The sequence below is a fragment of the Sebastes fasciatus genome, chromosome 2 (genome assembly GCF_043250625.1).
Source record: "Sebastes fasciatus isolate fSebFas1 chromosome 2, fSebFas1.pri, whole genome shotgun sequence".
In the NCBI taxonomy this organism is placed as follows: Eukaryota; Metazoa; Chordata; class Actinopteri; order Perciformes; family Sebastidae; genus Sebastes; species Sebastes fasciatus.
In genome coordinates this window covers 10,997,625-11,022,326 of record NC_133796.1, presented here as the reverse complement: position 1 = coordinate 11,022,326, position 24,702 = coordinate 10,997,625, and the positions used below count along the sequence as shown (strand labels likewise).

Genomic DNA, 24,702 nt, shown 5'->3' with positions numbered 1-24,702 from the left:
AGTTAAAGAATGTGAAGGTTTTTCCCTGGTTAATTTGAAACACACAAAAGCAGGAGACTGTCACGCGTTTAGTCTAGACAAACAGAACAGAGCTGCTGCATTGCGTCTCAGCTTAATATTGTTAAATGCTCCTCTGGCAGCAATATTTTGTCAGGTTCAAGCATCAGGATGAAGAATATCATTCATTTAGGATTCTCAAGGAATATTAATTGTGATAGGAAACTGTGGGACATATTGATAGAAATAGGCTACAAGTATATCTATTGCCTGATTTTTACATAGTCACACATACACTAAAGTCAATAATATAAGATGTGTGATATGATCAAAATATTTAATTTAATTTAATAATGTCATTGTAAACGTATTGTTCAGTGCCACCAATATCACTATGAATAGTATAGACATATCATAACTGCCACAAGTATGCACTGAAGAATAAGAGTAAAATACATTGACACTTTTGTAAGTTTTCAGTGATTGAACCAATTAATTAAAACTAATTAAGCTGTGACATCATCATGAACAATAGGACTTTTTAACAGAAGACATTTTGACATGTGGCAATAGGAAACACATGTGTGTAAATAATCAAATTAAAGGTCCAGTGTGTAGGATTTGGCATATAGTGGTGTGGTTGCAGATTGCAACCAACTGAATACCTCTCCGCTCACTCCTTCCTTTCCAAGCGCATCAGAGAACCACCAGCTAATGTAAAAGCGTGAAAGGCTCTCTCTAGAGCCAGTGTTTGGTTTGTCTGTTCTGGGCTACTGTAGAAACATGGCGGAGCAACATGGCGGACTCTGTGAACAGGACCCGCTCCCTATGTAGATATGAGGGGCTCATTCTAAGCTAACAAAAACACAATTCTTATTTTCAGGTGATTATTCACTAATGAAAACATAGTTATGAATAGTACATTCCATTTCTGCTAATAGATCCCCCTAAATAGACACTGGCCCTTTAATGATGGCTGAATTCCATTCAGCTGCTTCAGTTTGTGCACGCTGGCTCACTGTCACATGGTCATGTCTTAATGGGACCCTTGAATAGAACAGAGGCATCGTTAATGTTATTAGTAACACCTGTGCTTTTCCTACGACAAGTTAGGCTTGTTCGCGATGAGTCACCGTCGATCGCCGCACAGTGCATGCCGGTTAGATTTGTGTCCAACTTGATACCGACTTGCTCTCACGTCATGCATGCGAAGACAACGATAACTTTACGAGACTGAGGTGGCCGCAGTTTTTATAGCCAGGCACCTTAGCTGCACCACAGCTGCTCTCCACCATCCCAGGGCATGATGGGAAACGGCTGGCCGTCGCCTGATCAAAGAGCTGATTGGCTCTTAGTTTTGACAAATAAACTCATTTTGTAGAGAATACTAATTTTCTGTATAATTATAATATCTAACGCTTGACTGTATGCTATTAGTCTCATGTTGAATGCAATGAAGGTTTAGTCTATTAACAAATACATCTTGTGTGGTTGATAATAATAATAATAATAATAATAATATTAAAGGTTATTTATATTTATATTTCGGGCCTGTGTGTAAAAAAAAAAAATAACAGTGAAAAAATTTAATTTCCCCTCAGGGGATCAACAAAGTGCCTCCTTCTTCTTCTTCTTCTTCTTCTTCTTCAACAACACGACAGAAACTTGTTTTAACTTTACAATAAATACATGTTATGTAATTGAAAGACAGATGTCAAACTATACATAATGATTGAAAGCCTAATGGTGGTGTTGAATGAAAGGTTATATTATCAATTCACCCTAGGACATGAATATCTACACCAAATGTCATGATGGTCAATCCAATAGTTGTTGAGATATTTCACTCAATTCAACGAATGTCAACCTCATGGTGGCGCTAGAGGAAAAGTCAGGAGATCACTGAAGTTCATCTTGGAATCGTGAATCTTGTGCCAATCCATCAGGTAGATGTTGAGACATTTCACTGTATAAGTGGAAACTCGTTAGGATTTGTCATCTGAGGACAAATCAATCTGTACCAGCCATGACATGCAAGCTTGTCGGGAAGAATGCTGAATGACGCCATCCATAGAGCCACGCCGCTATCTTTGCTACAACAGGTTAAGCTGTTATTGTGTATACAAAGTTGTGTACAATGACTATTTGACCTTATCCATTACACACCCAATGTTTATCATTCATCATTCATGTTTTTTTATTGTAGAGACTGCAGTGAAAAGGTTACCTTTACCTGGACACCAGGCACCCGTAGGGATTGTTCTGGAAGGAGCGCCGGACACCGTCATAGTTGCTGGACAAAAACACCTGAACTCATTCAACTTTCAAAATCCTCAGAAGGTAGTGATCATCTCTGGCAGTGTCTGCAATCAAATAACAGATAACATACATTTATAGAGACATGGAGGCAATGGTAACGATGCATTTTTTCTTTTCACAGGCTCCGGTGGAAATAAGCGTGTCGTGGACAGAATGCATCGTCAGTGGGCCTCCAATAAGTGTGAAAGCGGTAGAAGAACATAACTTAATAGCAAACAGCATAGCATGTGATATGTTGGTCAGATCTGATTGAATTATTGCAAAAATTCTTACTCTTGTCATTTAGGATTGCAACTATAACATCAGGGTGGTCCACAAGATGGAAGAGGACAACCAGGTGTTTCTGTGTGGAACCAATGGCAAGGCAACAGTGTGCTGTGCTATGGTAGGACACTGCAGAGATGTACTGGACATGTTACTGAAAATGGAAGGAAAATGTCTGTTTTGTTGTAACAACATTGGGAATAATCACTGGTGGTGCTCCTTTCTGTCTGGTCATTACCACTACTTGTTGTGACTAGCCACTTCTTCTTCTATGTATTTGAAACAATCCACTGATGCTGTTGCAAGTAGATGAAGTGCAACACTTCCTGCTTATTCAAGTTTATTCAGATGCACCACATTTGTTCTACCAGATGGAGAATATGTAGCGAGGAGAGTTTGAGATCTTTTGTGTTTTCTTGTAGGACGTATCGGTGCAGTCACCCAGCTGCATTCCCTATGAAAAGATGAAGCAGATAAAGGAAAGCATAAAGGAATTTGGCATAAAAGAAGGTGAACCGTCTGCCTTGGTGGGTGAGTTTCTGCAAACACAGGATTTTTCTTTTCTCTGATTTCTCTGTTCTTGCCAGCACTATAATAACCTCCTTCACTCAGCTCAACATTTTCTAATGATTTCGTGGAATCGAGGGGCCTCCAAGTTCGAAAAAAAATGCAGCAAAAGTGCCCTCTTGGATGCCCCTATGGTAGATAAAACATGATGAAGTGCCCTCTAGGGTCCCTTCCAGTGGAGAAAATGTGATGAAGTACACTCTAGGGTGGCCTTAAATGGAGAAAACATGATAAAGTGCCCTCTAGGGTGCCGTTCCAGCAGAGAAAACGTGATGAAGTGCTCTCTAGGGTGCCCTTCCAGAGAAAATGTGATGTGCCCTCTAGGGTGGCCTTACAATTGGAAAACACAATGCAGTGCCATATAGGCTGCACTGCATGCTAGAAAACTTTATCTGCGTTGGTGCCGCACCACATGCAGCTAGTGCCCTTTTTATTTATTTATTTTTTCCGCCCCTGCCCCTCAGACAGCCTGAGTCCACCACTGATTTTAGTTTTTTCTTCTTTGCTATCATTGTTTGCGCTGGCGCTTCTTGCTTGTACCAACTATTCACTCCAGACCCCATTTCTCCCGCTGGCATCACACCAAAGTACAGACAATACCAATTAGCATTGTAACAACAGAGAAATAATCCATCAAACACAAGTTTACGAACTTTGTTTTTCCAGTTTATATAAAAGGTTTGGTTGTAAGGAGGACACATTAACACATGGTCAGCTGTTTCTGATGAGTTAATATTTATTTTTACCATCTATTGTTGTAAAAAAATAATGGTTCCAGTCAGCAATGACCCACCACTGCCATCTGCTGGAGGTTTAGGCAGTCTGCAGCAGATTCATTAATTGAGATTTAAATTTAGGCTTTAAGTGAAAGGTGACAGGCCCCTTGATGTCCATGATGTTTGGCTTCTGGACTAAATAAAGTCCTGCTTGAGGAGCAGAGACTGGAAAAGTCACCTTCATACTGTAGCTCACATCAGAAAACTGACAAACAACTGACCGGAGACCACCGTCACTTCTCACTGCAGCCTAATAATGACACAATATTTATTTCATCATTTTGTTATTTTTACATTGTGTTTGTTTCACCTGCATCAGAGATGTAATGAACATATTTAAGCACACTTGCTGGAATAAATAATCTTCATGATAAACAACTGACACAGACTGTCCCTCCTCTCCAGCCACATTCCCTACACTTATGAAGGTAATACAATAATAACACGGAGGCTCCGTCGTCAGAACCAAGAGAGCAAATTCTTTATTACTCCCACCTTGTCAACGACGACGCATTACAGCTTCACTTTTTCCGTTCTTACCTTTCACAAAAAGCCCTAGACATATACGTACACTGCATCACTGCTTACCAGAGGATCTTTTTTCCGCCCCTGCCCCTCAGACAGCCTGAGTCCACCACTGATTTTAGTTTTTTCTTCTTTGCTATCATGAGATAACTTCTGTTGTGATTTGACGCTGTACAAAAATAAATTGAATTGAATTGAATGAGTTTTTGATGGCACTTCTTGCTTGTACCAACTATTCACTCAAAACTCCAGTTTCTCCTGCTGGCGTCACACCAAAGTACAGATACATTATGTCTTTCACACAGGTTTTGCATATCAGTAAGCAGTTTTTCCATACATGAGAAACTGTTTTCTGGAATATGAAAGGTGAACTGATGCTTGCTGCAAACCCAAAGCACAGCAATGCTGCTATAATACCTTTAAAAAATTGTTCCGTCTTTGCAGAATCTGAGGATAGTGATCTCTACATTACATACTCTGGATCTCAAGAGTTCGTTGGCATCCACAAGTTTGGGAGAAACCGAGTTGTACCGGCAAGACATGATAAAGGTACAGTATCTGTATGGAGAGAGATTGGTTTTCTGTAAGGACTGAGGATAAGTTTCATTAGTTAACATTCATATGTTCTAAGGCTACAGAGACAAATATTTGCACTGTTTTTTTGTCTTTAGAGCAGCACTATGTGGGTTTGGTGCTCGGCAGACAGAAAGGCGATCACAAGCAGAACAAAGCGTATGCCTTCTATAAGGAGAAAAACAGAGACACAGGCATGTACAGTGAGATGTGGCTCCCTTTTGTGACCAGGGTTTGCATGGTAAGACCTTCATAATTAACTTAATTAGGATTGCATTTATTGATTGTAATGTTTTTAGCTGGATTTTATGAATAAAAACAGCTTTAAACAATGAAAATTTAACCATATCCACTACATATACTAATAATTACATATGTATTTATTGCATTATGAAGGAGTGATTGATCCTTGGGCTGTGCATTGTTTCTAGGAAGATCGTGGTGGTCCCAAGAACACCCTGCAGTCTAGCTGGACATCCCATATGACCGCCAGGCTCTTCTGTGGGGACTCTGACAGCAAACAACATTTCTCTGAGCTGGTGGATGTGGCTACTGTGCCTGCAGACCAGTGGCAGGATACCAGGGTTTATGCACTCTTCAGAAATGAATGGTAAGACTCCATTATCACTCATGCATCCAAGAAAGTGTGTTGTAAAGTTTTAAAATACTGCTACTTTCTGAATTTGAATCATGTTGGGGTAAAAGAGATGACCTTAAACATTAAGTACAGTACTCAAGTATAGTCATAACTTAAGCATTAGCCTTATCAGATGTTGTGCTTTTCCAAAAATGTAATCCAAACTTGACTTGGGCCCATTTCGGTAAATTCTTTGACACTTTGAACTCTTTCAAGCAACATCCAATTAAAGACAGCCACATCCGCAAATCAGAATGACTTTGTTGTGTCTTTACTTAAAACAGCACAGTCACATGTTATGTCTGCCAATTTATCCAAACCAAAGCACATAGCCACAAACCATCATGAGATGGGAATAATGACTCTAAAATAGTTTACACAGAAGCAAAACAAGAGAAATGTAACTATTCATTTGACAAATGGGCAACCCGTTGTAGCTCATGTTCCCTGTGCTTTAAATATCATGTTGATCAGACAGAACTGGTTCTCTTATTTGTTTTAGCAGACACTTTGTTTATGCTTTTTCTTTTCGTGCAAGCTGACCTCAGTTCCCGTCCTCTAAATTTAGCCCCGTCTCATCAGCTGTTTGTCACAGATTTTTGACCAGCATGGCTAAAATCTTTACTGACCTCTCTACAGTGTCTTGTTGCTGCAGATGTCTATACTGTGTATACCAGCTAATCTCTGTGTCTCTCTGCAGGGGTATGAGTGCTGTGTGTGTCTATATGTTACGAGATATTGAACAGATCTTCGCAACCTCCCCCTTTAAAGGCAAGGGCCAACAAGAGCGCAGGCCTAGAGCGGTATGTGTCATGCAAAATCGATCTGAGGTGATCTTGTCCCGTCACAAAATGATTCCTGGCATTGTTATGGCTGCTATCTTTCAAACCATGGGCTGAATATAATTACAAAGAAGAAGATGTTATTAATTATGAGTAGGGCTGGCAATCAATTAAAATATTCAATCATGATTAATCATGATTGTCCATAGTTAATTGCGAATAATTGGAAATTTATCGCATATTTTGTATCTGTTCAAAATGTATCTTAAAGGGAGATTTGTCAAGTATTTAATACTCTTATCAACATGGGAGTGGGCAAATATCCTTGATTTATGCAAATATATGTATATATTTATTATTGGGAATCAATTAACAACACAAAACAATGACAAATACTGTCCAGAAACCCTCACAGATACTGCATTTAACATAAACAATATATGTTCAAATCATAACATGGCAACAACAGCCGTCAGTGTGTCAGTGTGTTGATTTGACTATGACTTGCCCCAAACTGCATGTGATTATCATAAAGTGGGCATGTCTGTAAAGGGGAGACTCGTGGGTACCCATAGAACACATTTTCATTCACATATCTGGAGGTCAGAGGTCAAGGGACCCCTTTGAAAATGGCCATGCCAGTTTTTCCTCGCCAAAATTTAGCACAAATTCTGAGTAATAAACATGATTTAATTGATAAATCAACATGTCAGCACATCTCGAAACATAACTTGACATTTTCTCAAATTTGACTAGTGTTTTCAAACTAGGTTCTTTGCACATTTTATAGTAACACTGGTGTTATTAGCATGCAAAATAACTGTATTATTATTGATCTATTATTTTATATTTTAAAGCCACTATTTATAGAAATTCCCCACGTTTCCACCCCCACTGGTAATATCAGTAAAGATACTTTGGCAGAAATCAATGCATGCTGCTACGCCATCCCTCAGTGTCAAGCTACATTTGATGTATGTAGCCATCAAATGCATATTTAAGAACACTTTTAGAGGGTTCTTCTTTTGAAACAAGTCAGCTGGAAACATTCAAAAGTAAGCCAGACACAGGTTTTACCATCAACACAGCTAATGATAACTTCATTAACTAGCTGGCTACATCTGATGAAGTTAGTTGTCATCACAGCCGTCAAAAACAGTTCTCGCAGGCTAGAAATGAGAAGCCTGCTTTTGTCTTTCTCGGTTTGAAAACAATGATCCATTGTTTCAAACATTACTAAGAACTGTGCCAACATTATTATTATAAAGTACATATGTAATTGGTACTTGAACCATCACAACACAAACCGAAACATATGCCTTTATTCTTCAGTGTGTTCGAGACAGCACAAGGATTTCTTTAGACGTCCTGAAGATGATTGAGGAGAATTCGGAGATGGAGCATTGGGTCCGGCCTGTGAACAAGTCTGGCCCACTTCTCTTTAATCACCACAGCTACACCCACATCTATGTTGACGGTTCCCAGAAAAACAACCACCACACCACCGTCTTGTTCCTGTCTCTAAGTGAGTAATAAAGTCATCAAGGAAGTTGAAACTAAGTATAGTGTACTGTTCTGTATATGTGTGTTCATTTCATACCCAGGTTCATTTAAATTGTTTACTATACTGGGAGGAAACAACAACTCATTGTTTGACATTTTAAATGAGCAAGAGAAGTTCAGTTTAACATGTAGCTGAGACAGAACCCAGTGCTGCAGCTCTAAATACTAATATCAAGTATCTGGTTGGAAAAAGGCCTGCAGACACTCGCAGAATGAATCTGTTAAATCCTGTTCAGCTCAGACTGAATAGGACTGAGTAACAGAGAGAACAGACTGATTACCTACATGAAAAAGACTAGATTGAGCTTGTTTTCTCATGACTCTGACTGATCTCCAGATGGTTTGAGGACCAGGCCTTCGGCTTTGGTTTGAGGTTTATTGTCATTTCCTAAGAACAGAAATGCATCATGTGGAATATCTCATGTGAAATAGGTTGATGTTTTTTTATTCATTTCACCTCTTATGATATAGTATATGATGTGTCATTGTGCTGGGACAGGAGCTCAAGCAGAGCATTTCAAACAGAGGGTGAAAAGAGGTGCTGCAGCACAGCCATATGAGAAAGACAAAGCGTTTTTTGAACATTAAAACATTAAAGCATGTAAACATGTTCTAGCAGAAACCCAAAATACAAGTATGAACCTGAAAATGAGCATAATATGTCCTCTTTAAACCCACTTTTTGTATAAGGAATATGAACTATAATGATGCTGTAGCTGTTGAGCATATATTTAAGAAAGTTTCGAAAGAGGATAAAACCATTTTTGGACGTATTATAACAAACGGCGGCCAGGCCTCAAGTCTCCTGTTTGACTGACAAGGAAGATAGTTTGCTAATCTACCTTGATTACATTAGAGCTGCTCATACTGCAATACAGAGTGTGGCCACTACGCCAAAGTCACCTCATAGCCAGCCTGTTTTCATTTCAAAGGCGTCAATACCGCCGCACAAGGTATCGTTTCGTGGCGGTAGGAGTCGCACTTTTACATTAACTACAATGTAAACCCATCCAACACAGGGCGGGCGGCAGGGGAGGAAGATGGGTCCAACAAACACAGGGCTTTCATCCAGGAAACCGCTGTTCATATCCCGTGCGTTACGTTTCACTTTCATGTTACAATCAATTGTTTGTTCGTGTCCTGTGTTCACAACGTCAAGTCACATTTTCACTGTACAAACGCAGTAATTTTAAGCCCAACCATGTTGTTTTTCCTAGACCTAACTAAGTGTTTTTGTTACCTAATCCTAATCCTGTTTTTGTTTAATTCACAACGTTAAGCATGTGTTTCCTGCGACTACAAAGTGACGCCAAGGGGTCTGACAAAGCCTCAATATGTGACAAGTTGAGATGCATATGTGTTTTGTTGTGGCCACTACGCCAAAGTTGCCTCACAGCCCAGTGCTGTTCCTCGTGGCTCATGGCGAACTCCCAGTTAGTTTAATGGAAATGAAATATCGCAACAGTCAAGTACACACCCACTAGAGAAGATCAGTATAGTGCTAAGCCAACCAGTCCATCATGGCCATCCTTATAGAGAGAGATCCATGCTCTCTTTAGCAGAAGAATGAAGACTGTTGAAATAACTGAAGTTTCCCACGTCAAAGGGGAAGACACATGACACAAGGCTTGTCTTTAATGGGAAAAATACTGTAGACAAACAACCTACAGCAAGCAACTCATAAATACTTTATCCATGCACAGTTAGGCCTATATGTAAACATATTAAATTTGCTTTTCCACTTAGAGTACCAGGAGTTACTGAAGGCGAGGTTTACACACGATTTGAGGAACATTTCTTAGAAAATAATCTCTCAGAAGACTTTTTTTTTATCTACACATTTGATAAGCTTTGCTGGAAGAGTCATAATAAAGTGATGAAACATGGGATAGGAGTGGATTGGCTTTTGTTGGTGTTGCATGTTTATACAGTGTTGACATCTTCCTGTCTGTCTTCCTGTGTCTTTATACAGCTAATGGAAGAGTTCATAAGGCGATGCAGGATAAAAGTCAGAGCTTCGTGATCGCTGAGTATCAACCTTTCGACCACAGAGCACACATCCTCAGCATCACCTTTCACCCCACCTCTGTGAGTAACGCAGCGCTGCCAACACAACTATTCCCCCCACCGAGACACGAGGGTCGGAGTATGGAAGAGTCTTATTCACCAACGATGGTTATATTGAGTTAAAGGACAATGGTAGTACTTCTTAAAGAAGTGCGTGCAAGTTAGATTTTTTGGATGAAGTCTAAACTTTTCTGAGGATATTTAATAAAGAGATTAGTCCCAGTACAATTAAACCTCTGTTCTGTGTATCATTGCAGAGGAAGCTGTATGTGAACTCCAGAAGTGAACTGGTCCAACTGGACGTGGCCGACTGTGCCCACTATGGAGACAGATGTGAGGATTGTGTCTTGGCCAGAGATCCTTACTGTGGTTGGAACGGCACCCACTGCACCCCTGACACAAAGTAAGACCACCCTACTTTATCTTTATCTGAACACTTTCATCTAAATATCCAAACATACGTTTTAATTTCACATCCAGAGATTACATGTAGTGGCCCTAGCTTAAAGGTGCTCTGTGGGGTTTTCTTGTAAACCAACAAAAGTTATATGTTCACATTCACTGTTTCTCACCAAAACTTATTGTGCTTTTGTTTGAGGTCTAACTAACATTTGCAAGTTTTTAAAACTATTTCAAATTGTCCATTGTTTACATTATGGCTGTCAAAGTTAACGCGATAATAACACGTTAACGCACATTTGTTTTAACAGCACTAATTTCTTTAACACATAACGATTTTTAAGTTGTAGCGGGCTCAGTTTTAAAGCTAGAGCTAATCCATTGGTACCAACCATGCCATACTAGCTTGTCGAGAAGGACGTTAAATAACGCTCCAAAGTTGCGCTAAATTTTGGCGAGAAAAAACTGGCAAGGCCATTTTCAAAGGGGTCCCTTGACCTCCGACCTCAAGACATGTGAATGAAAATGGGTTCTATGGGTACCCACGAGTCTCCCCTTTACAGACATGCCCACTTTATGATAATCACATGCAGTTTGGGGCAAGTCATAGTCAAGTCAGCACACTGACACACTGACAGCTGTTGTTGCCTGTTGGTCTTGAGTTTGCCATGTTATGATGTTATATTTTTTTTGCTAAATGCAGTACCTGTGAGGGTTTCTGGACAATATTTGTCATTGATTTGTGTTGTTAATTGATTTCCAATAATAAATATATACATACATTTGCATAAAGCAGCATATTTGTCAACTCCCATGATGATAAGAGTATTAAATACTTGACAAATCTCCCTTTAAGGTACATTTTGAACAGAACAGAAAAAATGTGTGATTAATTTGCGATAAACAGCCCTAATTTGAAGTTATTTCTCCAATTAGTGATCTGTGACCTGTAGCATAGAGGAATAGAGTCTGAAAGCACTCCTAAAATACCTTACTTGAACTTTTTCATTCATAACTTCATGCAATTTGTACTTGCATGAGCTGGCAGGTAGTTTTGTTGTGTGTGTGGTGTTTGTGCATATGGCTGGTGAGTTTTTATTTGCTATTATTGGCATATTTTTCTAACTCATAGCTTTTCCTTTCACAGTGGCACACTGCAGGACTTGACCCAAGGGAACCATACCATCTGTGTGACTCAGTTAAAGGTTCATCAGCTCCCTGGAAAAGGTATGAAACAAAACAGATAGTTTAAGACCAATTGTGTACCACAAAGCTCAATTTTAGGTACCATCTTTTACTTATTTACTTAAATAACATCAGAGAATCCTTCTATGTTCCTCTACACCAGACCTGGGCATTTTACGGCCCGGGGGCCACATCCGGCCCGTTGGCTGTCCCTGTCTGGCCCGTGTGAGGTCAAGTAAATTAGAACATAAATAAAAGAAATAGGCCTATTTATGCTGTGCACGCAATACGGCTGTGTTGCTTTTATTTTGAAAAGTTGTTTTTATTTACGTAGTCACGCACATGCGTAGGTAAACAGCTACATGTGATGCTGGTAAGCTAAGCTAGCCCTCAACATGTCAGCCCACGGCAACAAAAGAAAAATCGAAACCGAATGCCGCGTTTTCAACAAGACATGGACAGCTAAATATCTATTTACAGAAGTCAAAGGTAAAGCTGTGTGCTTAGTTTGTGGTGTACAGGTCGCCGTGTTCAAGGATTACAATTTGAATCGCCACTATGTGACCAAACACGAGGAGAAATACAAGAACTTGTCTGAACAAGAGCGCGCAAGAGAGTCGGATGCTTTGCTAGCTAAGCTGCAAAACCAACAAGGACTTTTTACTAAACGTTGCACATCCAGAGATGCAGCTGTCAAGACAAGTTATGTCATATCCCACAAAATCGCCAGAAAAAGTAAACCGTTTTCTGACGGGGAGTTCATTAAGGAGTGTTTGCTGGACTCTGCTGCCCTAATATGCCCGGAGAAAAAGAGAGCTTTTGAGAACGTGCCCCTCTCGCATCGGACTGTAACGAGGAGGGTTGAGGACATCGCGGGGAATCTGGAACTTCAGCTGAAGAACAGAGCGGTCAGCTTCGACTATTTTTCCCTGGCTTTGGATGAGAGCTGCGATGTACGTGACACTGCCCAGCTACTCATTTTCATACGTGGGATATCTACGGACTTTAAAATCACGGAGGAGCTGGCAGCCATGCAGTCAATGAAAGGGACAACAACCGGGAGTGATTTATTCACGGAGGTAAATGCATGTTTGGACAAGTTGGGACTAAAATGGGACAAGCTGGCAGGTTCTCCCTTCACCTGCAGTGTGGAGAATGGAGAAATATTTACAGAATATCCTTATTCTTCTGATTACCAGTAGCAACTAATCAAAAATATATAATTTAATGCTTTTTACAATGGGGAAAATTAATACTGAGCAGAATTAAGTTCAAGTTATTGTTGGTTCGGCCCTCCAACACAACTCAGGTTTCTCATGTGGCCCCTTGTAAAAATGAATTGCCCACCCTTGCTCTACACTGATGACACAGTTCCCTATTCTCCTACTACCTTTTTAGATTCTGCCACCACCCACATGAGACAAACTTCTTCATTATCCAAAAGGTCTATTTGTTTGCACCCATAGACTGTGTATAAACAGTAATCCATTGGTTTGTGGATTACTGTTTTGAAGCCTCGAGATTGACATTTTAGCTGTCATGGCGACATTGTTTTTTTGAAACCAGAAGTGACCATATTCGGACGAGAGGGTGGAGCTGGGGAAGAGTAAAGCCCGGCTGGGGCAGTTACCGTAAGCATAACCAATGCTAATGTAGCCGGAACGGTCTGCAGGTCCCGACCACACTGCGTTGTGTTCTGGTGCACAATCAGATGCTGGACACTGGCATGTCTTGTTGAACTCAGGTTTATTCCTGTTTTGAGCCCAGAGAGAGCAAAATGCTGTCATATGGGTTTTATCCTCATAGAAAAACACCTCTCGCAGTCAGGTTCAGTGCAGACTCATTATAAACATGAAAATAACTCAAAACATGTAAATCAAATAAGACACAATAAAAAAAATATTTTACAGACCCCTATGGCTGTCATGAAAATTACACTGTACCACAATCACCTCACACAACATACTTAAAATGAATACTATAATTACTGAACACGGTAATGGGAGTACAACACATATACACATACCTGTTTTGAGCCCAGAGAGAGCAAAATGCTGTCATATGGGTTTTATCCTCATAGAAAAACACCTAACATGAGAAAAGGACGAGCTTCAATGTGGATCCCACGGGAAGATAAAACGGCGACACCAGCACACACACATGTTTAGCTAGTTAGCTTAGCCTCTCAAAACTCACTTTACAAGCAAAAAGCACGACAGAAAATGACCCAGTTCGTCTGTCCTAATGATACTATGCAAGAGTAAACTGCTCTGTGTAATTAAATCAACATTAAAACATTAGAATTCACACTTTACATCGCGCCACTTTAGATACATACCTCTCGCAGTCAGGTTCAGTGCAGACTGACGAGAGAGCGGAGGAGACGCAGTACGTCTGCTAACAACCACTAGAGGGCGCTGTAGCACAAACTAAAACAACCACTAGAGGGCGCTGTAGCACAAACTAAAACAACCACTAGAGGGCGCTGTAGCACAAACTAAAACAACCACCAGAGGGCGCTGTAGCACAAACTAAAACAACCACCAGAGGGCGCTGTAGCACAAACTAAAACAACCACCAGAGGGCGCCGTAGCACAAACTAAAACAACCACCAGAGGGCGCTGTAGCACAAACTAAAACAACCACTAGAGGGCGCTGTAGCACAAACTAAAACAACCACCAGAGGGCGCTGTAGCACAAACTAAAACAACCACCAGAGGGCGCTGTAGCACAAACTAAAACAGTACTCCCAATACCAAGGATAAACTTAGGAACAACACAACAAGTGAGGGATTTTGGTGAAATTAATACATATTGCAATAAAACACATAACATAAGAAATAAAAATTACAAATATTATTTACTGTCACTTCTTCTATCTGTTACACTAAGTTAGCAGTTAATGCTAGTGCTAGCTAGATAGCTAGCTAGCTTGGCTATCAAGATGTATCTGTAATTCACGTTGACTGTGATATCAATTGGGATGTTAATTTTGGCAAACGAAAAGCAGGCTTGATTGTAATGTGCTCACAAGAAGGTATGAACAGCCAACTCCTGAGTGTCTTTTAATACAACCCAACGATTAACAATGGTGTGACAGCAACGCCGTGACAGCAACGCTGTGGTAGCGACCAGTCACTCAAAACGGCTAGGCCCTTAATTATGCATAACTTAATATAATTGAAATGGGTGAGTTATATCAAAAATCACCTCCTGTACAACCGTCATGAACGACACACCAAAACCATTTTTTGTACCAGGCTGTAATCCTGTTTATTTCTGCTGTAAAGTTGGGTATTTTAACATGGGGCTCTATGGGGATTGACTCGCTTTTGGTGCCAGCCTCAAGTGGTCATTTGAGGAACTGCATTTTTTTGGTACTTCCACGTTGGCTTCATTTCCCAGCCCCTGAGATTGTCGCTTATTTACACCTCACATTTCAGGTCATGTGGAAAAGACAACGTAGAAGAACAACTTCTAAGAGTACTTTTACTATTTATATTACACTTATCCAACTTCCTTTACCATAATCCAAGCCTGACTATATTACAAATGCCCATCCTACCTTTGCTGTTCTACTCTGCCAATAGATATGTAGATACAGTCCATGCACCTTGCCAAGAGGCTTGCCATGCTCTAATTTAAATAAGAGACCTGCCTGATTAAATAAAGGTTAAATAAACATCCGTCTTAAAGCTTAACAGACCTTGTGTTGTTTTCTCAGCGTTTAGATCTTCCACTGCTACACATGCAGACGAGGCCGGCAGCAGCATCGCACTTCGCCCTGAGTCCAAGTATTTCCTCCAGTGCCTGGTGTCGTCCCATCACGCCCAGTATACCTGGCTTCACCTTGAAAGCAACACATCCTGCAGCTCGAGGGAGCAGCAGTGCCTTCTTCTGATCAACAGCATGTGTCCCGAGCAGGTGGGAATTTACACGTGCGTGTCGGAGGAGATGGGCTACAGCAGAGTCCTGGCACAGTACCAACTACGGCTGGAGAGCAGGGCGGCGGGGCGTTCATCAAGCCCACTGGTCTGGCTTTGTCTAATGGCTGTCCTGATCAAGAGTTTGTCCTGTTAATCCCGAGTAAATAACATGAATACAATGGCGATAAACGACACTTCCAACTTCAAGTGTCTGTAGTCCTACTGTAGCTATAGATAGAGCTAACAGTATAACTAAATTGAAAATCCTTTATTTTATTTTGTTACCACAAATTCTAATCGTAATAATTTCCTTTAATCTAAAGGTGTTAAATTCGATATTCAGATTATACATTAATACAGCAGCAAACAACCATTAGCTGTGTAAAGATATAGTGGAGTAATGTCTACCTGAGCAGAGAATGAAGTCACTCTGCCATAGGGGTCTGTAAAATACACCAAACCACACACATCTTCAACATGTTACATCTTTCTGTAGACCATAGACTGTTCTAAAAGACGACCAAAAAGGTTATAATTAACTTTCATGAACTGAAAACACACTGTGAAAGGGTTAAAGTTCTACAACGAAAACACAGACAACACCGAGACTTGACAACGCCTTGGTAGCGACCTGTCAATCACAAGGTAGCCACGCCCTAAAGCATACCCTGCTTTATGGTCTATTTGACTCTAAATGGGACCATAATTTACTAAATGAACATCATGCTGTATTGAAGAAAACTTTAAACTAGCGATTGAGACCATAAACTCATGTTTACAATGTTTACTGAGGTAAAAAATCAAGTGAGAAGTAGGGTCATTTTCTCATAGGCTTCTATACAATCAGACTTCTTTTTGCAACCAGAGGAGTCGCCCCCTGCTGGCTATTAGAAAGAATGCAAGTGTAAGGCACTTCAGCATTGGCTTCACTTTTCAGACCCCGGAGGTTGCCCACTGCTGAAGATCTATGAATCAATCACATGAAAAAGCCTGGATGAATGGATGAATGACAAACTACAGTGTTATTTTAGTTATTATAATGTATTTTTGTAATTGTAGCAGCTTTGGATTTATTGGATCTAACCCAACTCTCAAGATTTCTGTCTTCAATCCAAAACAATGGAGGTCAAGGGTGCAGCATTAAAGCTTTTCCAGATGTGTCCAGCTCGCAGACATTTCTCTTTACCATGCCTACTGGTACTTATTTAATTGGAGAGGCTGCAAACAGAATATCATTTGAACACAGCAGCTACTTTTCCAGTGCTGCTAATGATATCTGCTGACTTTGAGTCCTGGGAACTACTTTTCAAGGAACTGAAAGGTTCTTTCAGCTTACTGCCTACAGTTCAGTGTGTCCGCCTGTTTCATCTAAAAAAACAGCTGGAAAAAAACATTTTTGTCTCATTGTGATGATATTTAGTGCTGCATAGTATTTACTGATGCACGTTGGATGTAATGAATGAAATGTAGCTGAGGAAAATGAAACTCCTCTGTTGAGTGTTTGAGGGTGTATGACTGCAGCAATTGAGGGCAACATCAAGATGTGTGTCAGTCTTTGTTTTTGATGAATGCAATGATGAGTTTTTGATGCAGGTGTAAACTATCACATGACCATGTTTGTTGCATGATCAGTACTGTCTCACTTTTTATCTGTACTTACTTGGGCATTTTTTGTAAGAAAATATTGTTTAAAAACATGTTTCCGTCCATGTGCAATGCTCCTTTTTCATATAAATGCAAATCTGATCTCATCCCGCAGTTTACTGTAATTGATTGTTACATTCTACCAGTTTAGTTCTTCAAACCTCATAAAGGAAACAGCTGTGAAATGATAACAACATGCTACATGCACCACTTCATGCCACTCGGCTTCCTTTCTGAACCTGTAACACAGAAACCTGTTTGTAAAAAAGTGGAAATGAATGTTTTGCCTTACTGAAAGGCGAAACGTTACAGGATGTGAAAATGCTTCCGGGTGTCAATCACACGTTTGCATGCTGCCACAGCAAGCTCACTTGAGAAATGTTATTGATCATATACAAATATAAGTATTTCCCAAAGCCAGAGTGACGGGCGGTCTCTAATAGACGCACACGCACGCACACTCACGCACACACACGGATGCAGGCTCACAGGCACACAACACATCATATATACTCATCCACACAGCAAATCAGGTGGCAAGAGCTTGGTGAGGTGACCGGGGAGGGGTTGCTGGCTTGAAGCCCAGAGATCAGAGAGAAGTGAATGACCAACCCTCAATACTTTCAACTCCCTAAACAACGAACCGCAAAGTGCCATTCAAATGCAGAAGACGACTAGTGGGTGTAATGGGAAGTTCCCAGTGCACTAAATGGGAGCTCGATGGACCCCATTTAAGTAAAGATTTCTACAAATGTCATCAAAACTCACATGTTTGAGCAATAACCTCCTCCTGTGATATAATAGACGTGGCAGTGGCGCCACCTGCTGTACCCCTCATGGTATTACAAGTGTATGTAGGTGGGATACTCCACATGGTAGAACTGCAACCACATACTGTATACTGAACCTGCTTGCACACACTCTCTCACACACACACATACACACACACACACACACACAAAGACAGTGAAGCTACACTATCAAACAGTCATTGCTTAGACTAAGCAGAGTAAAGCAGCCTAAAGGATTAAGCTCAACTGTTACTAAAACCTCTCCGGGAACCATCACCTTAACGTGGTGGAGAGGTTTGTGTGTCCCTATGACCCTGAGGGCTGTGTTGTCTGGAGCCTCGTGCTCCTGGTAGGGTCTCCCATGGCAAATTGGTCTTAGGTGAGGGGCCGGACTAAGAATGGTTCACAAAAACCCCAATGACGACACGAGGCAGAGGAGGAGTTACCCGACCCGGAGGAAGCCCGGGGCCCACGTCTGGAGCCAGGCCCAGACGGAGGGCCCGTCAACGAGCGTCTGGTGGCCGGGCTTGCCACGGAGCCCGGCCGGGGATACCCCGAAGAAGGAACGTGGCACCCCCCTCCTCTCCATCCTGTGGGCTCACCACCTGCGGGAAGAACCGCTTGGGTCGGGTGCGCTGCCACACGGGTGGCAGTGAAGGCCAGGGACCTCGACGGACTGGACCCGGGCGGCAGAGGCTGGCTCTGGGGACGTGGAACGTCACCTCTCTGTGGGGGAAGGAGCCGGAGCTTGTGCGGGAGGTGGAGCGCTATCAGTTGGATCTGGTAGGGCTTACCTCTACGCACAGCCTCGGTTCTGGAACCGTACTCTTGGATAGGGGTTGGACTCTATTCTTCTCTGGAGTTGCCCATGGTGTGAGGCGCCGAGCGGGTGTGGGGATACTCACAAATCCCCGGCTGAGTGCCGCTATGTTGGAGTTTACCCCGGTGGACGAGAGGGTCGCCTCCCTACGCCTTCGGGTTATGGGGGGGAAAACTCTGACTGTTGTTTGTGCGTATGCACCAAACAACAGTTCGGAGTATTCGGCCTTCTTGGAGACCCTGAATGGAGTCCTGTATGGGGCTCCAGTAGGGGACTCCATAGTTCTCCTGGGAGACTTCAACGCGCACGTGGGCAACGATGGAGACACCTGGAGTGGCGTGATTGGGAGGAACGGCCTCCCTGATCTAAACCCGAGTGGTCGTTTGTTGTTGGACTTCTGTGCTAGTCATGGATTGTCCATCACGAACACCATGTTCGAACATAAGGATGCTCATAAGTGTACGTGGTACCAGAGCACCCTAGGCCGAAGGTCGATGATCGATTTTGTAATCGTATCATCTGATCTGAGGCCGCATGTTTTGGACACTCGGGTGAAGAGAGGGGCGGAGCTGTCAACTGATCACCATCTGGTGGTGAGTTGGGTCAGAGGGTGGGGGAAGACTCTGGACAGACCTGGTAAGCCCAAACGCGTAGTGAGGGTGAACTGGGAACGTCTGGAGGAGGCCCCTGTCCGAGAGATCTTCAACTCACACCTCCGGCGGAGCTTTTCTGGCATCCCTGTGGAGGTTGGGGGCATTGAACCCGAGTGGACGATGTTCAAAGCTTCCATTGCTGAAGCTGCGGCGGTGAGCTGTGGTTTTAAGGTCTTAGGTGCCTCAAGGGGCGGCAACCCTCGAACACCGTGGTGGACACCGGTGGTCAGGGAAGCCGTCCGACTGAAGAAGGAGGCCTTCCGGGATATGTTATCTCGGAGGTCTCCGGAGGCAGTTGCAGGGTACCGACGGGCCCGAAGAGCAGCAGCCACTGCCGTGACGGAGGCAAAGCAGCGGGTGTGGGAGGAGTTCGGAGCAGCCATGGAGAAGGACTTTCGGTCGGCACCAAAGTGCTTCTGGAAAACCATCCGGCACCTTAGGAGGGGGAAACGGGGAACCATCCAAGCTGTGTACAGTAAGGATGGGACACTGTTGACCTCAACTGAGGAGGTAATCGGGCGGTGGAAGGAGCACTTTGAGGAACTTCTGAATCCGACCAATACGCCCTCTATGGTAGAGGCAGAGCTGGAAGCTGATGGGGGACCATCATCAATTACCCTGGTGGAAGTCACTGAGGTAGTCAAACAACTCCACAGTGGCAAAGCCCCGGGGGTTGATGAGATCCGCCCAGAAATGTTGAAGGCTCTGGGTGGGGAGGGGCTGTCTTGGATGACACGTCTCTTCAACACCGCGTGGAAGTCGGTGACAGTGCCTAAGGAGTGGCAGACCGGGGTGGTGGTTCCCCTTTTCAAAAAGGGGGACCAGAGAGTGTGTGCCAATTACAGGGGTATCACACTGCTCAGCCTCCCTGGTAAAGTCTACTCCAAGGTGCTGGAAAGGAGGGTTCGGCCGATAGTCGAACCTCAGATCGAAGAGGAACAATGCGGATTCCGTCCTGGCCGTGGAACAACGGACCAGCTCTTCACTCTCGCAAGGATCCTGGAGGGGGCCTGGGAGTATGCCCATCCAGTCTACATGTGTTTTGTGGACTTGGAGAAGGCATATGACCGGGTCCCCCGGGAGATACTGTGGGGGGTGCTGCGGGAGTATGGGGTGAGGGGGGCACTTCTCAGGGCCATCCAATCCCTGTACGCCCAAAGCGAGAGCTGTGTTCGGATCCTCGGCAGTAAGTCGGACTCGTTTCCGGTGGGGGTTGGCCTCCGCCAGGGCTGCGCTTTGTCACCAATCCTGTTCGTGATATTCATGGACAGGATATCGAGGCGTAGTCGGGTGGAGGAGGGTTTGCAGATCGGTGTGCTGAGGATCTCATCGCTGCTTTTTGCAGATGATGTGGTCCTGTTGGCATCATCGGTCTGCGACCTCCAGCACTCACTGGATCGGTTCGCAGCCGAGTGTGACGCAGTCGGGATGAGAATCAGCACCTCTAAATCTGAGGCCATGGTTCTCAGCAGGAAACCGATGGATTGCCTACTCCGGGTAGGGAATGAGTCCTTACCCCAAGTGAAGGAGTTTAAGTATCTCGGGGTCTTGTTCGCGAGTGAGGGGACGATGGAACGTGAGATTGGTCGGAGAATCGGAGCAGCAGGGGCGGTATTGCATTCGCTTTACCGCACCGTTGTGACGAAAAGAGAGCTGAGCCGGAAGGCAAAGCTCTCGATCTACTGGTCAATCTTCGTTCCTACTCTCACCTATGGTCATGAGGGTTGGGTCATGACTGAAAGAACGAGGTCGCGGGTGCAAGCGGCCGAAATGGGTTTCCTCAGGAGGGTGGCTGGCGTCTCCCTTAGAGATAGGGTAAGAAGCTCAGTCATCCGTGAGGGACTCGGAGTAGAGTCCTTGCTCCTTTGCGTCGAAAGGAGCCAGTTGAGGTGGTTCGGGCATCTAGCACGGATGCCTCCTGGGCGCCTCCCTTGGGAGGTGTTCCAGGCACGACCAGCTGGGAGGAGACCACGGGGAAGACCCAGGACTAGGTGGAGAGATTATATCTCTACTCTGGCCTGGGAACGCCTCGGGATCCCCCAGTCAGAGCTGGTTAATGTGGCCCGGGAAAGGGAAGTTTGGGGTCCCCTGCTGGAGCTGTTGCCCCCGCGACCCGATCCCGGATAAGCGGTTGAAGATGGATGGATGGATGGATGGATGTTACTAAAAACAAGGTCCACCAGGATGAAAAAAGAAAAGAAAAAATACACACACAAATAAATAGCCAAACTCAGTTGTTACCAACAGCATGAATGACAACTGGGGCCTGTTTCACAAAAGCAGAATAAAGATATCCAGGATAAGAGAGAAAGCCGGTGTCACGTGAACCGTGACACCGGCACCAGGTGTCTCCCTGCAGGCGCAGGAGGGAGGCGATAAAGTTTCTCTCTACGGAGCCCCGTCACTTCACAAGACACGGAAAACCTCTGTTGGTCTGGAGGAGCTGCAGCATTTATTTCTGCACAAACGTCCACTCTACATTCACTAGATATTCTCAGAGCTAAACTAACTCTTCTGCAGTGTGTAGTGAATGCGAGCGCGCATATGCGAGCGCGCATATGCGAGCGCGCATATGCGAGCGCGCATATGCGAGCGCGCATATGCGAGCGCACATGTGTCCCGACCCGGTACATTTATACGCTTAAAAAGTTACAAACAGTCCCTTTAACTCTGAACTTTACTGCTTCTCTTCTTCTCTCAATTCTCCTTTCAGAACATGTAGTACAAGATCATGTGATCTACAGCACCCTCTAGTGGGTAAACAGTAACTGAATACACAACATATTTCCCCCTTAGTTTAGGAAGCTTACCCGGTAAAATAAAGGTTAATGCACAGTTTCTTAAATCACTTAAGACCTTCCTGTAGAATAATGCAAACTTAAATGTCTTCCTTGTCCCACATAGCATAAACCCCACATTTTCCAATAATAGTATTATTGTAATTATAACAAACAGCATTACCGTCTAGGCCAACTTTACTAACAGCATGGAAACTTAATCCTAAATATAGCTTTAACTTAAGCTGAAGTAAAAAAATCAATTTCACAAGATATTGACACCTGTATCTTAATCAAAACAACATTCAACATTATAGTCCACTTTGTCATGTTCAGATATGGTACACAATTTTTTTTCAATGTTCAGCATTTTTTTAGTTTTTTTTTTTCAAAGTCATTGTCATTCCCTCTTCAACATTTCCCCCCAAAGGCCGTGAGAGAACGATTAATGTTCATAATCGTTAAGCCAGTCAGGCTTCTCTCGGACCGTTGCTGGTCTGTGCATGTCACCATCCGGCGGTTGTGCAGGCCCCGACTCAGGGACTGGAGCAGGGCGTGTAATGGTGTCTGTTGCAGTTTCTGGGACCAGGGAGAGGTGAATAGCGTTCCATGTACGTCCATCCTACAGCACATAAGCGTTTGAACCATCTTTCCGTATTACTTTGGCAGGTCCCTGGAACTTTGACACTCCTTTCTTAACATGCAAAGGTTTCTTTACTCTGACTAGGCTTCCCTCTTTGATCCTTGGCACTCGTGCACCTCTCCTCACATCTGTATAGGCTTTCAATGCGTTTTGTTTGGAGATGATACGATTGCGCAGCTGCTTCTCCGACAGTTGGGTGGATTTGCTTGCTGGGCCAATGTCCACCTTTGTGCGCATTTTCCTGTTGAACATGAGTTCATATGGTGACACTCCTGTAGTACTGTGTGGAGCTGCACGGTATGTGAGCAGGAAGTCCTGTGCTAAAAAAAAATACATTCAGTCTCCTTTAAATTCCCCTTTTCTCTTTATCTTTAATAACTTTGGAGTTGCAACAATAATTCCCTTCAGCTGGAATCACTACAATAAAGTCAGCTTACCTTAAATTCAAGTTCACAACAACCTCAGTGGGACCATCCTCTCACACACACAAGCCCACATTAAATAAAGAAAACCTTCCTCTCAGGCCTGATGAGACGCTGGAGAGCGTCGGCTTCCCTCACAGGAGAGTAATAACATTAAAGTATTGGTACCTTGGTAAAGAGTTCAACCTGAGTCCAATCTGCATCTGTTACCATGGTGACAGCAGAGGTCCAAAGATGACGTCGTCCGTCCCGCACATGGTCCAATGAACTCCATCACTGCGCGTTTTATATTTATATATATATTTATTTACGTTCTTTGGTGTTTCCCTCTCACCTCCTGCCATACCTGAGATCTTTCTTCTTCTTCTTCGTTGGAGTTTTATGGTGGTTGACTTTACAACAACTTTATGGTACATTACCGCCACCAGCTGGTCTGAAATATAGTTAAAATAGTTTTACTACTAAAGAAAATGAAATGAAAAATAAATGGATAAATAAATAAATAAATAAAAATAATTAAATTATTAAATAAATAACTAAGTTACCTGTGATCTTTTTCTTCTTTTTCGATTTTATGGTGGGTGTTAAGGGGCATTACCACCACAACGTTGGAGTGTGGACCAGAGTAACTATCCCCTAACAAATGTATACAGATAAATTAATTAATTAATTAATTAATAAGTACTAAAAAAACATATTTCAATGCTTTATTTTTTATTTTATTTTTTATTTTTTTGCTACTTAACTTACTATTTTCTTAATGGAGCTTCCAAGGAAAAAGTATTTCACCCGATTGTACTTGTATAACCGGTGTGACAATAAACATATTGAATCTTGAATCTTGTGATCTGCCCAGTTTCTTTAGTGGAATAGTAAAAGATGTCAAATACATTTATTTATTTATTTATTTATGTTTTAGACTCTTGTTCTCTACAGTGTAGCTCCACTGATTCTTCTACTTGACAGCATTCACATAGTCCTGAGGGATGTTTATTTATTAAGTGCAATGTTTTCATTAAGTCTGATATGTCCTACCCTCAGCCTTGTTCAGATGTTCTCCTTTTTAGTGCTCCTTTTGCATATACCTGTGATCCAATCCACCTCAACCAAATGAATGACCTGTAAAATACTATTTCCTCTTACCAACCATGGACTCTTCAAAATAAAATAAAACTAGACCTAGAAATAGAACAAAATAAAACAATATTTATTACTATACATCTATATCTTATATTAATTATCAACAAACTTATTTGTTACATTGGACTGTACCTTTTCAATCTTTCATGAACTTTCTTTTAATCTTAATCTTTCAATGAAATAGCTGTTGAACTATAAGCTACTTATAACAATGCTGTTTTTTTTTTTAACA

The 24,702-nt window shown here is 42.6% G+C and overlaps 1 protein-coding gene across 1 annotated transcript in view; it reads left to right on the top strand.

The window, feature by feature from the left end:
* The window catches only part of LOC141783915 (semaphorin-7A-like), a 45,743-nt gene that overhangs the window by 385 nt on the left and 20,656 nt on the right, over positions 1–24,702 (top strand). Inside the window, exons 2-14 of the mRNA XM_074661514.1 lie at positions 2,204–2,337; positions 2,438–2,506; positions 2,603–2,701; positions 3,003–3,111; positions 4,893–4,997; positions 5,120–5,262; positions 5,453–5,631; positions 6,359–6,461; positions 7,773–7,965; positions 9,976–10,091; positions 10,328–10,473; positions 11,617–11,696; positions 15,379–16,004. Coding sequence (XP_074517615.1) covers positions 2,204–2,337; positions 2,438–2,506; positions 2,603–2,701; positions 3,003–3,111; positions 4,893–4,997; positions 5,120–5,262; positions 5,453–5,631; positions 6,359–6,461; positions 7,773–7,965; positions 9,976–10,091; positions 10,328–10,473; positions 11,617–11,696; positions 15,379–15,734 — 1,832 coding nt within the window. The 3' untranslated portion in view covers positions 15,735–16,004. The remainder of the gene's footprint in view (positions 1–2,203; positions 2,338–2,437; positions 2,507–2,602; positions 2,702–3,002; positions 3,112–4,892; positions 4,998–5,119; positions 5,263–5,452; positions 5,632–6,358; positions 6,462–7,772; positions 7,966–9,975; positions 10,092–10,327; positions 10,474–11,616; positions 11,697–15,378; positions 16,005–24,702) is intronic.